This window comes from Maylandia zebra, linkage group LG18, assembly GCF_041146795.1.
Source record: "Maylandia zebra isolate NMK-2024a linkage group LG18, Mzebra_GT3a, whole genome shotgun sequence".
Lineage (NCBI taxonomy): Eukaryota > Metazoa > Chordata > Actinopteri > Cichliformes > Cichlidae > Maylandia > Maylandia zebra.
This window is the reverse complement of record NC_135184.1, coordinates 11,972,069-11,987,432: the sequence shown is the minus strand read 5'-3', so window position 1 is coordinate 11,987,432 and position 15,364 is coordinate 11,972,069. Positions and strand designations below refer to the sequence as shown.

The 15,364-nt window shown below is 42.0% G+C and overlaps 1 protein-coding gene across 17 annotated transcripts in view; it reads right to left on the bottom strand.

Moving 5' to 3' along the window:
• Positions 1–15,364, bottom strand: part of LOC101471578 (receptor-type tyrosine-protein phosphatase F) — a 174,002-nt gene that overhangs the window by 94,391 nt on the left and 64,247 nt on the right. For all 17 annotated transcript variants that reach the window (XM_076876584.1, XM_076876586.1, XM_076876588.1 and 14 more), the window contains exon 2: positions 10,149–10,323. In XM_076876584.1, coding sequence (XP_076732699.1) covers positions 10,149–10,248 — 100 coding nt within the window. In that variant the 5' untranslated portion in view covers positions 10,249–10,323. The remainder of the gene's footprint in view (positions 1–10,148; positions 10,324–15,364) is intronic.

Sequence of the window (15,364 nt, the reverse complement as noted above, 5' to 3'; positions counted from 1 at the left end):
CAAAACACTTATATCAGGTCATTTTATATTAAGGTTTTAGTAGGGGTTCTTGATTAAAACATGTATTTAGTAGAGGACACATACATAGTTTCAGTTGTTACATATCAGAGCGGCTTCTGTCTCTCTGTCTGGTTAGAGGTCAGGAGCTAGTCGCGAGGTGAAACAGGGTGCAATTGTGGTTAGCACACAGACACACACACACACACACACACACTCAGTTAGAGAATCATTTATAGGTGAAAGTTTAATCATGTTTTGCTTGGGGTTGCAAAAAGAGCAGTTTGTCGCAGAACTGCTGCTGAGGTGTCAGGATGACAAGCGAGCATCCGGCAGTGACAGGAAGCACCTGTTATGAAGATAGAAGACAATTGTTCTTTTAAACGGTGTCAAAAGTCATTGTGGTTTTGATTTGATCTATGTATAAAATGTATCTGTGACGTTGAAGGGGCGTCATTAAATTTAAGCCCTGACGGTATAAATATCTGTTTATGCTTTGATTAAGTTGAAGATCAATTGCTGTCTGCGTACAGAGTTGTCTTCCCACACGTGTGTATTCATTAAAAATCATTGTTTGACCAAGAGCTTCTGGACCAAGGGTGGTTTGTACTCTCCTTCCTCAATTTTGAACCTTAACACTGGCAATGTGTGGAAAGTGCTGCCATAACTGTCAGGCATAGTGCTTTGCTGCAAGCTGCCAGAATCGTAGGGTTGGGGTTACTGGCTCACGAGTATTGCTTATTTACCAGAATTTGGCCATAATAGAACAATGCTTTAATTAGTATCACTAAACTGGGTTATCAAAATCAAAATCACTCAAATGACTGTTTTAATTACCAAATAAATAAACCAGAAAGATCCTACATGCAAAACAGTGCTGCTGTACACAAACAGCAGCCTGGTTGGTGGAACTGAAAAAAATGTTACTAGAGCAAAAAGCCTTTCATGTTAGAACTAATGAATGGAATAAATGAATTAATCAAAGCTCAAAACAATACATGCAAGTGAAAAACACTCAGTTTTGGACTAATAGGTGTTTCTGGTGTACCCCCACAAATACAGAAAGGCATTAACCTCATTATCAAACAAATTGAAGGGTTATTAGGGAAACAAATGCTAGGCCTTTTTGTTCAAAAACGTCATATAAAGTGCCAGCTTAAACAAGTAACAATATTTAGCATTTATGATTAGTGTGGTGATTGAGTGTATTGAGTGTAAGGTGCATTTTTCTGCACTACTAATGTGAAATTTAAATATGACCTCGGGCGCGGGGTATTGACAAATCTCTATAGATCCTGCTTTTAGAAAACACCAAAGGAGCCTAAAGGCTATGTATGGAGGGGGGATTAAAAAGCTTCTCTCATTTAACCCAAAGCCTGCAGCAGCATTTGTGAGGTCTGAGGTCATTAGACAGATAAAAGGTATTGGGGTTTCTGAACTGCAGGAGGGCAACAGATCTGGGTTTGTCCTGGCTCAGAAATAATCTCAGTGACATATCAGTCAGTATGCACAGTAAAAGCAATGAGCTGTGCTTTGTGTCTCATGCTTGAGCTTATAAAACTGAAAGACTGTTACAACCTTCATTCATTTACTAGTGATATTTTCTTTTGTTGACTCTGGCTAACACCTTTTGTATGCATCATACTTTCCTAAGCAGCCATTCAGTTTGCCTTTTTCCTAGTCGGGGGCCTCAGAGCAATGCTGGTAATAAAAGCAGAGACAGCGGGGAGAGTTGCGTAAATGGCACTTGTGTGGCTAACAATTAGTCTATTCCCAAGCTTGCCAGAGTGCCCAATGAGAGCTACTCAGTAGTGTAGAGTATCAGGGATCGATACGCACATGGCACAGTGAAAACCATTAATTCTTATTAATAATGGATTAGCAAGTTATCATTTTCATGAGGCAACACTTAGTGTAAATTTGTCTGATGGCATCAACACTGGTTGTTTTAATGGAACACTTCCATTAAGGCCTTTTCAGCCCATTAGCAGCCAACTTGTTTGCAATTAATGCCATATAAAGCTGCCTCCCCTGCAAGTTATTTACCCCGATAAAGTCAACTGCACTTCAGGCTGTTTGTTTAAACCAATAAACATCATGTGTGCTATCTGCACTATGGTTTTTACAGCTGAATGCCAAGCATTGTGTTGTACATAGCACATTTTACAATTATCGGGGAAGAGCCATAGGAGTGGAAGTATGACGAAGCTTTACTATCGGGGCTTTTAAAAGCCTTAAACATCGATATAAGGAGACAGAAGTGCAACCGTCTCTGTGCAAACAGTGCAGCAGTTCAACAGCTATTTAATTTCATGCAGTGTAAATTACGGCTGCAGCTCATATTTTTCATCAATTAATCTGCATTATTTCTTCTTTTTTATCATTAGAAAATGTCAAAATGCCTATTCTAGTCCCACAACCAAATGCTGCAGTTAATATGGTGAACAGTGCAAAACCCAAATACATAGTTTTAACTACTATTACTACATGATATTTCATGCAAAACACAGAAAAGCATGAAATCTTCAAATTTAAGGAGCAGAAACCAATAAAAGCTTTGACCTTTTTTCCTACCAAACAAAGAAACAAACATAATATATTATATGGACCGGTTCTTCCTATGTTCTACTTTACATGATTTATACAACATGCCTCACCCACGTATCTAACGGTCGCAGTCTGAAGAAATAAATCAGAGATCAACTTGTGGTTCATGCAGACTGGAGCGGCCAAGGATCGAACCACCAACCATCTGATTAGCAGATCATTTGCTACTAACTACAGCCACCGCCGTAATCTCAAAACTGTAACCAATTTATTTTTGCCTGTAAGTTCACTGTCTAGTATTGTCACCTTACTTGGTTTCCGACCCAAGAAACGCTTTTGTGGATGGTGCACTATCATCTCCAGCTCATTAATAGTCAGTTCACGCTGCAGTCCCTTATGATAACACAGACACCAAAGGAACTTACTTTCTTAGAATGGTAGCATAGTGGCTGAAGATTGATGGAGCTTTATATGTGTTATCAGAACGTAAGTGAAATCTCAAGAGTAATGCGATTCATCACGACCGAGATACTGTACTTAAGACAAAATGTCAAAACCTATAGCAGAGACAAGAGAAAAGAAAAACATCAAACTTTCAGTGCCCCCCTGGACCACGAAGACAGGCTTTCTATCAGGCCTTCCAGCTTTCCCTGAATTATTCAAGGCAGTGGAGAAGAAAAAGAACTCTAAGTGCAATTATCCTTCATTCCTTTCTTCCCAGTGTAAGCAACATTAATGTAATAGCTTTCATCTTCTCGGGCCGATTAGGAACGAGGGAGGTATCTCTCAACCCTGTGCATCTCTTCTTGACTGTCAGTCAAATTATGACATTTGAAGAAAAAAAAAAAAACAACAACCATGTGCTGTGGTGACTTCTGCTTCGAGTGGGCATTTATAGGAACTGTTTAAAAAATATGGAAGGATAAATGTTTCATTGTGTACTTTTTGATGGTGAGAATGTGGGTGTTCCTGATATCACACGATTGGGAGTCTGAGGTGTTTTATTACCTGTGGCATTTAAACTGGCGCCTAACCTAGATCTAGTCAAAGATGATTCACTACCTGCAACTTCTTTCAACCCACATGAGTCCTTAAGGTAAAGATTTCACAGAGATTAGATAAAGGCAGAAACTCCACTATGATTTCTTTGTTGCGCTCTCTGAAGATAAAACTATTTTTGTTGCAGATGCTGTTTTCCCTTTTTTTTTTGAATTATCATTATGAAATGAGGGCAAACCATAATATGTATTTTACAGTTTCCCTTCCTCAGAGCTAACACTCATAATTGCTTGCTGGTGGGAGACTCATTACATTATTTTCTGAATATAACTGGCACAAAGTCTATCACATAATGTGAATGATGTAAATGTGAAATTCAAAAAAAATGGTCCCCATCTTCAGCGAGTACGTTTTCCATCTCGGTGCCACTATCCCACCTACTAGAAAAAACATGCTACAGTAAGGTGTCAAACTCCAAAGCTCATCTGCATAACCCTGGGGCAACATCAACTCACATGTTTGTTTAGTTCGCTTGCTGAAATGTTCTCATTTGCACTGTCACTTAAGTGTCTTTCCCCTCTTTTTGAAACCAAGAAGGATAACTCACTGTTGCATTTGAAGGCATGTGTGGGTGGTAACCTGGGGATACTCTGTAAAACAAAATATGAAGCTGGAGAAGGACATTCTGAAACCACTGTGAATATATAATAAAGCATATTGAAATCCAAAGTTTCTACCAGCACAACGTGCAACTCATTGACTGTTGGGGGGCTTTGTTAATGCTGCTAGTTAAAGTCTATCCTTGGCTCGGACCCTGACATTAATAGAATAGCGTGCAGAAGATGTTAAGTGTGTTAAGCGATCCCGGGAGACGGTGTGTTTGGGGCTCAGCTGCTGAGATGGCTCCTAGCTTCTTCAGAGATTCCATTTTGGGGTGAGCTCATCATCCATCACCGCACACCCCCTTGCGACCCAACTAACCTCATTAATTTGCCTCCCCTAGATTAGCCTTCCCTCTGAGACCACAAGAGCCCCAACCATTGTTTCCGTCTTCACACCCACATGGCCTGGAGGTCTTAAGTAATTCAACTCTCCACTAATCAAAATTGAGGGGGAAATTAAATTATGTTACAGGAGGAACATAAAACACAACAACATGTGGTTTTAAACGGGCGTGCATGTTCTCTGGTGCCCCCCTTATGATTTATAGTCTTAGGTGATCATTTGCAAACAAAATATATCCCACTTGACATATATTCAGGCCATTAGGGTTGAGATAAATGCCTGTAAGCGCAGGACACTCTGAAAGCAAACAATACGTAGGTGTGCGCCTCTAAGTTGTCTAATTGTGTCTAATTTAGAGCCAGCTACCATGAATTTCAATTTAACACGTAAAAGGCCTGTAAGAACTACTGTGGTACATTAAGGGAACTAATGTTTCTTTTGGCAATAAGAATATGACGATGATCAGAGAACTGCAATGTCTTTTTCTCATGTGCCCTTCTCTGGAAGGACACTAGACACTAGGAAACGCCTGTCGTCCTGTGGCAATTCTGAAACCAGGACACAACATAAGGTTTGGGTGACTGCCTGTGGCTCTGCTGTTGAGCTCCCTAATTAAACTATTAATCTCACATCATTAACCTCTGATGCCCCTTTCCTCCCTCTATTCTGACATTGCTGCGCTGGCTTATGAAAACAACTTCCGATAATTCTCTCCAACCTCTAAGATTTGTTCCTCGGGCACTTCATCTTATACATGTTGTCCTCTTACCCTATGATGCTTTTCGCAGCTGCTTCCTCAGAGTATATTTTGTATTGTTTGCCTCCTCTCTCATTGTGCCTGCCTGTATGATGTGTGTGGACCCCAGCTGTGCGCTAACTGCATTACTCTCCAAGTGGCTCTCCAAGGTGGATATGGTTACTTTTAATTAAAAAAGAATCAATTTCTATCCCTGTCAGTTTCTGAACTGGGTGACCATATGGATACTTAAAAACACAATCCAATTTTTGCCCCCCCAGCCCCCCATCTGGTCACCCATCTCCAAACCACTTTGGCATCAGTCCATTGTAGCAAATTTAGAAATCACTCTGTGAAGAGTGTTTCATAGGTTTCCTGAGCACATTGCATGGATTTAAAGGCTGTTTTAAAGAATAATAAAAAATTCTGCGCCTTGTTAAAGGGAAAGCCTTTGTTTAAAGCCAAAAAGAACAAAAAACTACTGTTTAAATATATAGCATAGATTGCACATGGGATACCTGTTATTTATGGTTGAGCCATTGTTCAGTAACAATGAAACAATAGTTAAAAGCACTGGTAATCTGTAATTACTCTATTTGCAGTGCAAGGATCATAAATAAGAATCTCAAAGATGCATTGTGGGACAGAGAAAAGTTATTTTAAACTTGTTAATTATGATACAGCTGAAGTAGAGTGACAAGAAAAGGCCCGGACACAAAAGAAGACTCCGCAGTCTTGCCGCACCTCACATGAAAAGCAACCCAAAATTATAACATGAGAAGAGCGAGAGGAGACACATACATCAAAAGCTTATTAAAGCCAATGAAATAACTCACAATGACAGCGCTACAAAAAGATAACCATTACATTTAAGTGCTGGGTATGTGACTTTGAGGCTGACCTTGTGGGCCAGAGGCCTATTGTGTAGAAGGAGGCTGTATAGAGAGCTAGTTGATTAGGCAGAGCTCCCTGGGGATCGATGGGACGTCTGTGATCAGCACTCAGAGTAATCACTCTGTATTGTACGCCTATTCAATGATGCTGTAAGATGAATGATGTCAGAAGGCTATAACACTGATAGGGCTCGTGGAGAGTTTCCTGTACCCGTGCTGCTAAATCATGATGAATTGTGCCATCTTTAAGTGTCATGCCAAACAAATAGTATGGAAACAAATTTTGAAATGTATCAGATAATAAACTATATATATATATATATATATATATATATATATATATATATATATATATATATATATATATATATATATATATATATATATATATATATTATTTATTTATTTTAGGGGTGCAACGATATTCGTATTGATATTGAACCGTTCGATACAGTGCTTTCGGTTCGGTACGCATATGTATCGAACAATACAACATTTGTAATTTATTTTATCAATTTTCCTTCTGACGATGCTGTCTGTGTTGAGCGCTCAGTGAATCTGTGTTCGACTACTCCGCCTAGGCTGCACTGTCCAGCGCAGATACACTGAGCGCTCAACACAGACAGCATCGTCAGAATGAAGAGGGCAGGGCACCTCCCCCACCCTCATTCAGATCTGGCGTTTGGAATTATTTTGGTTTTCATGTGACGTATGACCCTGAAGGTAAGCGAGTCATGGACTAAAGTAAAACAGTATGTTGGATGTGCCACGCAATGCTCAATTACATAGGTGGGAGCTAGTGTGTTAGCGCAGTTAGCTCGTTGAGGTGTTGGCCGTCTAGCCCCATGCACGGAGCGATCGGCGGTAGCTCATTAACGGAGATTTGCCGTGTTGTGGCGTTAAGGTCATTTCAACGAGATTAACCTGAAAGCACTAGTGGGAACACAACGAATATGACTGCACATTTACGCCGACATCATCCTAGTGCAAAGACAAGTGGAAGCAGACAAAAAAAAGCAAGCATGCTACTAACTTTAGCCGAGTCATTTAGACAGCTGTTAGCACATGATTCTCCTTATGCTGCTGAGAATATAGCCCAGAAGAAGTGGATAGTATAGCTTTTATTTTGGAAAGAGCCATTTCTCTGTAATAAACTCTCTTTTCCAAAGATGAGTGATTCCTCAATCAGATACAGGGCTTGCAATATCGCTAGCCCGACGTCCCGGAGCTAGCGATTTTTTTCAGTCGGGCTACCAAAATCTATCTCTTCCCTGCCCGTCGGGCTATTGTAGGAAAAATATATGTCAATGCTTTTGCATTCTTTCAGAAATGTAGCTGGGTAATTATGTCATTGGCATCGGTGATCCACTGTCAATATGTGACATATTGAAGTCGCGTTTGAATTTGCGCTTGTTTTTTTGCTTTCACTTTGCAATCGTGCGAACTGTGTATAGAGAGCGACAGCACTGATCTGTGAGTGATGATAATTTGCGCACCAATTCCTCTGACATCGTCTTATTAATCGTTAGCTTACTATGCAAACATGACAAGTGAAATCTCCCGCAGCTTACACATGTGAGAGGTTGATCGCGCAGAGAATCGCTGAGCTTATGTGAGTGAGCGTGTAAAAGCATTTCAGTTCTGCTGAGCCAAATAAGACAGGTCAGGGTGAAGAAGTGACAGCCAAAGAAAAGCTTACCACAAAACGGAAAGTTATGACAAATCAGACTATAAGGCAAAAAGAAAGTGCAGCTTTATGGTTTCATGGACAAAAGAATTTCTGTGGCTGCGATATGATGAGCTAAATAACCAGGGCTGCACATAAGTGGTCCGCAGGTGCGCATTCGCTGTCAAAATAAAAAACACGCACAAGGGTTAGGGTTAAATTTAAAAACTGTACTTTTGAGTTAAAATATATATTTATAATTTTAATAAATGACAAATTAAAAAGGCATGAACATTTTTTGTATCGAAAAAATATCGAACCGTGACACCAAAGTATCGAACCGAACCGAACCGTGAATTTTGTGTATCGTTGCACCCCTAATATATTTATATAGATAAAGACTAATGTATGGTTTCTATCCAAGGGTGTGTTCTGACACTGCTGACACATGTTTGCTACGTGTGGTTTCTCTGCCCGCCTAACTTGTTCAAGGGGGAGACAAGAGCATCAGACTGAATCCATGTAATCAGAAACTTGCCAGGTACTCCGCCCATAATATCTGTCTGGTGTCTGCTCTGTAATACAGGAAATCCAAACCCAAAACATCAGGCTCACATAACTGAGTTACATACAAATTATAGGCACAGAAATGCACACAAACCTGCCATTAGTGGGAGGTGTTATTTTTACACCCCCTCTCACCCCCCAGTGTCTTATTTTAATTCTATGTCTGTTTGCTTTACAGTCTGGATAATAGTAGTCTGGGCCTTTTTCCCATATGTGCTTACACTAACCTACATGCGTATTTAACCCCAGACCACAGTCAGGCTTTTCTGTGAGTTACTTTATGATGTGTCCCTTATTTGTCTATGAATATATGCACATGTGCCAGCTCGTCACATCAGACTATATTTGTACTTTAAATTAAATGTTTCACACTAAATAAAACTAAGACAGAGACAGGGGTGGGGTAAAAAACAAAACAAAACAAAAATAATCAAGATTTAGGTTAAACATTAATGCTCTGTTTGAACAGATTAAACACTATTCTGGTTAGCTGTGTATATCTCCGGCCCGTAGAACCATCCAGACTGGTGCGTGAAAGAATCAGCACATTTATATACCATCTTAATTTCTTCTATGCCCATGACGTTGCATTTTTTAACTTGATGATCTCTAAAAAGCACATGCTTTTACTTGTGGCATAAACAGCACAAGTATACAACATAATATCACAGTTAACAAGGTGCACGCACGCAAATAGACGTCTGACATTGCACGTCTTTCTCCCTTTTTATAGAAGAGCACTCTGCCAGGTATTCAAAGACCAAATATGAATTTTCTTTATAACTTCCAGCAACTCATACTTTTTTAAAATTTGGATCAATTGTTAATGATTTTTTTTATTTTGTAGAAGGATACAGTAGTTTTATTTTGGATCATCCACAATTAGTATCTAAGTTGAGCACTACAGCTTCACTCAAGATTCAATTCCATCCAATCAAACTAGAAGCAGAGCAGAGACAGACTTGCCAGACCCCAAGAAAAACAAAAGGCCTGTAAAACTTTTCTGCAAGGTCAAGTTCAGAGCGATGCTGGTCAAGAGTAGACACGCCACAAGAGACAAGGATGATAGCACAGAGCCGAGCGGGAAAAGACAAAGGGTACAGAAAAACAAATCCTATTCGAAACATGTTTGAAAGGACAGGGCAGTGGCTGCATTCGGGTGGGGGAACAGGAGGGGTTGGGGTATAATTGAATTACAGTGACCCTATGACAGCACTGTAGGTGAGGTCATGTGTTGAATTAATTTCGTCCCTGACCCCGTCTTTGGCAGGGCAGTGCTTCTTGGCTGCGCCCGAGACCCAAAGGTACAGCTGAGGTGACATATCTCTTGGAGCGCTTTCTCTGAGCCAAAACTGTCACTCGGATTGACAACCGGGCACAGAGGCCGATGGATCTCCGCTGCCTGCATTGTGTGCTTATTTTTAGTTGAGATGTTAAAGCTCTTTATACTTGGGGACACGCATTAGACAAGCAGCTATTTCTGTTTGCTGGAATCCACTGAAGGCATGAAATGTAAATGGAATCTATATTCTATTTTAAACAAAGCTCTGCTCTGCACAGCGTGAGAGCTTGCTCTCCTGATGTATTCAGTTAAAGTGCACCTTTGTCACGTGTTAAATTCCACTTATAGCTACGGCAGTCCTTTTAAATCAAGAGAACGCCTCTAAATGAAACTTAATGTGTTATTAGACGGTGGGAAAGCCAGGGCAGAACTTCACAGGTACATGAGCATACTTACTGTCTGCTAGAGAAGAGAAGACTATGCAGCTGAGTAAAAGCAGGAACAGCAACGCCCCTCTGGGGAGAAGGGGCCCTGCCAGGTGAATATTAGGCACCATGTTCAAAGTTGGCACTGCTCCCTCCTCAGTCCCCTGCTAGACGCGTCCCACTCTGACAGGATCAAAGACTAACACCTGGGAGAGCAAACACATGCAGAACAGGGGTACAGAACCATTAGTATTCAAACTCACGCTATATTTGCATATATTTGAATGAGCATAATAACACAGTAATGCAGAAATATCAAAAGCAAGTCGCAAAGCAGAACCAAAGACACAGAATCTTTGTATACTTGTAAGAAAACAACAGCAAACGTTGCTGGAGATCTTTGCTCGCGATCAACAAGGCATCTAGTACCCACAACAAATCCTGCTCGGGGCAGGGGGAAGTAAGCAAAGTGAATGTAACACAAAAAGTACATCAGCAAAGGAGTCGGGGGGAACAAATGCTGCACAGTTTTACAGAGAAATTATTGGGAAAAAATAAAAAGAACAAAGGGGGGGTGGAGGCGAGCTTAAGCCTCTCAGCGCACCTCTTACAAAGGGGATCAGTTAAAACCCCAGTGGACCAACTAAACACAACTCCCCAAAGACCACCTTAATGTTCTCCCATTAGGAAATTGAAACGGTGACCAGATGGGTTCGAATCACACAAAGTGCAGTGATCTCAGAGTGACATGTATGCATACATAAACACTTAACATATAACACACCCCAAGGGGGACATGGCTGACCAACAAGCCTGCAGCAGGTGTGCCACAAATGAACAACAATTAAACGAGACAGAGAGCATTTCTCCTTTGTGTTAAGTGGAAACAGAAAAATCAAAAGCTGTCCCTCAAATGGAATGGCACAAGAACCGATGCTTTGTCTTTTCAGGAATTAGATTTAGTGAAGGAAGATTACTAAGCCAACTGATTAAGAATTTAGATATAGGACCTTAAGTTTGTTACAGCCTCCAGTTTCGATGCCTAATGCTATTATAAACAAAGTAACTGCGTATCTCCATTAATGAGCTAACTAAATTTCTTTTTTTTTTTTTTTTTTTTTTTTTTTTCTAAATGACATCAGAAACAGCAGTATGCGACATTACGTGATGGCAGAGCTTCAGTTCATCCTTTTTTTTTTTTTAAATAAATAGGACAGGGGGAATGAATGAGAGAGAGAGGGGGAGAGAAAGAAAGAAAACCAAAGGGGAGAAGAGACGGTGAGAAGGGGGGGGAAGAGAGAGAAAAAAAAAAACTCCTGGGTCACCTGTATGGAGAAAAAAAACAAACAAACAAACAAACAAACAAACAAAAACAAACAGAGGAGACAGCAAACAACAAAGAGCAACATAATAATAGAGAAAACAAAGCACCATCACAATAAACTAGCTAGTCATAGATATCAGTATTTACTAAGTAATAAACGATATTGTGCAGCACGCAAGATAGACAGCGCACAGTGTGCTTTGAGGCAGCAGCCAAGAAAGCTTTAGTCCGCGTCTGTGAATACCCATGTGTGTGTAGCAAGTACATAAGCTAAAATAATTTAAGTTGGTTATGAATAGTTGGGCTAATTCAGAAGATATCAGATTCGGCTCTAGGAGGTGAGTGAAGTACAATAAACGTACAACCACAGATATTGTGATTACAATTGTTATTTATAGTGAAAATAAAGTGCAATTACCAAACACCAATATTTACAAAATCTGCAGACAAGGAAAAAATAAAACAATTCAAGCTTGTAAAATATCCGCTGCACGGCAGTGCAGGAACCTCGTCCAACCTCTGGCAACAATGTCCATAAAGTTTATTTCATGAGTGATATAAGTCCAACGCGTATGACAGTCTAGACAGGTTGAAATTTGAAGTAGGATGATCAGCACTAAGATTCCAAAGCTGAAATCTCAGAAGTGAGATTTAGGGGACTAAACCAAGAGGGGAGAGTGTAGGCCGCAGCAGCCTCCTACCAGACCGCAGGAAGTTGTAGCTGGGGTTCTGGCTCGTTGGGCCTAGCTCGCCATCCAAAGTAGTGGTGTCGCTGTGGTCTCTCCAGGGCACCACTAGCCTGCACTGTTGCTTCCATCCGCTAACGCCTCTCCCCCGCGTCGTTTCGAGGCGACAACCCGGAAGGCATATATCGGTGCCTCGCGAATGTGATTGGTCACAACAGGCATGTGCAGCCTCGCGGCGTGGCGTGCGTCATGACGCACGATGCCTTCACGGACACGCTCCGGTTGGAATTTAAGATTCCAATTTAGTTATAGACGCAGTTCTTTTTATTTTTATGTGGGTTACATGTGCATACCTGTGTGGATCAGCATGCTTGCATTCCAAAGGTTTCTCCATGTAATGATCTGCTAGGGAGTGTGGGGGGGCCACAGCCCCGTCCTCCAGGGTGTGAAGCGGGTATGGAGGAGATCAAAACTCCAGACATCCAGAGGCCCCCAGAACACAAGAGACCATGGAAGACCAACAGAGGGGCAGCCGCGCCACTGTCCCAGTAAGAGCTGAGGAGAGTCCCAGATGAGGGCTCGCCCAGCAGCCGCGGAGCAGAAGTCAGGGGGAGTTGCAGTGACACGCCCGTGAGCTCCGCCGGCCCCCAGCTGCGCCTGAGTGACCGAGCCCCAGGCCGAGAGGCCGGGGGCACCCCACCTCCAAAGGGGCCCGAGCGAGCCCCAGGCCCCAGGCCCCGACAAGCGGCCGCCAAGGAGTGAGCCGGTGTGTACCCGGACGCCCACCCCCAGACACAAAGAACCACCAACACACCGACACCTGAGGGAGTCCGCCACCGGCAGGGGAAGTGGTGGTGGGTGGAGATAGGCCTCCAAACCTTGGAGGGCCTGAGGTGTCCCCAGAGAGGTGGCGTCTGATACCCAACCTGACATATAGACACAGACATACGGGCACACACAGACACAAACATCCATTCCCACCCTCATGCTCTCATATGCACTCACTCCACACTCAACCAACGTGGAGACAGACATAAAGAGACGCTGTACACACAATCACACTCCCCAAGCGTACTCTACAAACCGGGTCTAGGTACCCTTGCCCCTGGAGGGGGGAATTGCACCCAGACCCAGGTGGTGTTACCCTAGCTAACTAAATTTCTTATCCCTACTCCCTTGCCCATGGCCATCTGCGATGAGTAATCATAATGCTGTAAAAGAGAGCACAATATGGTATAGATAGATATCTCTCTTTTGATGGAATTAAAGCAGAATCTCCAGAGGACTTAAAAAAACTGAATTTAAATGAGAAAAGTTCTGAAAGTTTGACTAAATCTACTTTTGTCTTAAAGAGAGCAGCCTGGTGATGATTCTGTACAAAGCTTCTACAAGAAGAACTGAACAGAAAACCCCAAAATCTAAGTCGGTCTTGTTCAGTCTCACTGCTCAGTTCACTGCGGTGGCTACACAGTGCCGTTTGCTGATATGTGTTAAAAGACAAAGCGCTCACAAAGTGGAATATCCTGAGGCTTGCTGGGTGGCCAGTCAGCTCCAGTCTATTCAGTTTAGCTAAATACGTCAGAGCATCAGGAACACAATGCCTCCAGTATCTCGTGGAGGAAAAAAAACTCTTAATGCTGTGGGCTCTAATCCTGTGGAGGTGTTGAGCAGCCCATTACTCATGTGGCTGTTTCAATGCGGGTAGAAACAAATAAAAAAATAAATAAAAAAATGCACACAACGGGCAACTCTTCGACCGCCCTCTTTGTTAAACAAGGCAGCTGAAAACAGTCTATACAATAGCTATTAAATAAAGTTATTTTTCTTTATCTGAGATCTGCTTTCACCTCCTTTGACATGTCACTGGGCAAACAAAAAAGCAGGCACGACCGAGTTAAAACTATGTGAAGGAATGCACGCGAGTCCCTGCTCATGCCTCACCTGGCCACAGTAGCAGACAGCCATCACTGACAGCTAGCTCTTTATCACCGTTTGTCACTTAAAGGAATGTTCCTCTAGGCTTTTATGTCTGCAAAGCCAATCTTTTTTTTTTTTATTCTTAACAAACTTGGCGTCTAAGGAATTTCCAAACACCGTGTACAGTCGACATCATCTATCGTCAGTGAAAGTTCAAGCTGTGATCGTATCAAACTGTATTATACTCCTCCCTGCACGCAGAGTTTTGGAGAATACCCACAAGTGCAGCGGAAATCATTTAAAACCCCTGTGGCAAAATAATTTAAAAAAGAAGCCTCCCTCTGCGCCTTTCACCTTAACTGGTAATGAGAAAGCGGTTTATTGTCGCTGTGTTAAAGCTGTTGCAGTGTGGGGAAGAAAAAGATACACAAACACTCGGCTCGGGGTGCCAAAGAACTGGATCACACCACCACTCTGTAACTGGTATTAAAGACATTTAGAACCCGTTTTTATTTCAAGCTAATACCTCAAGTTAGCTTTGCAAAAAGAAAAAAAGAAAAAAGTTTGTTGGCCGACAAATTTGTTTTGACGTTCGTTTCTGTGTACACCAGTGCTGCGCTGGTTCACGTTGGTGGGTAGAGAAAGAGCGAGGCTGATAGAGCTGGCTACTTGCCGTGCTCCAAACCCTTAGCGGTGGAGGGATATCTTTCACAGCAGATGCCAGAGAGAGGCAGATGCTTTTCATCTTCAATAAGACAAATTCCTAGAGCGAGGTTTATTCTTTATTTATTTACCTACTTATTTATCCCAGTGTAGCCTGGTCCCTCCCTGCTGCACACGAATACTACGGGACAACACTTGCCACTGTGTCCATTTGTGTTCTGGCAGCAGTGCAAACGAGAGGAGGACAGGGCACCAAAGTGGAAAGGGTGCAGTGTGATTCGAAATCTGAGCAAGTGGCTCGGCACACAAGGGGGCATTGTTTGCGAGGACGTGGGAGAGCGCGAGAAAAACAGTAGAAACGTTTAGGGGTGGCTGTCTGCCCCCGTGCAACTGTATATGAATCCTTCTGTCTCGCTAATGATTTCACCCCAAAGCCTGATTTGTGTGCGCGAAAGAGTGACAAAGTAACCAGTGCATATTTACTGCTTAACTGATCGTCCAGATCATTTCAGCTGAGAGACGATGATTAATGTTCACAATAATTAGTCTGCTAAATTCAGGAGATAAACTGTTTTACAGCAACAACAATTAATCCAGTTTGAAAATGAAGTGCACAAACAAAGCTGATTCTTCATGAATTACAATGTGAAAACATGC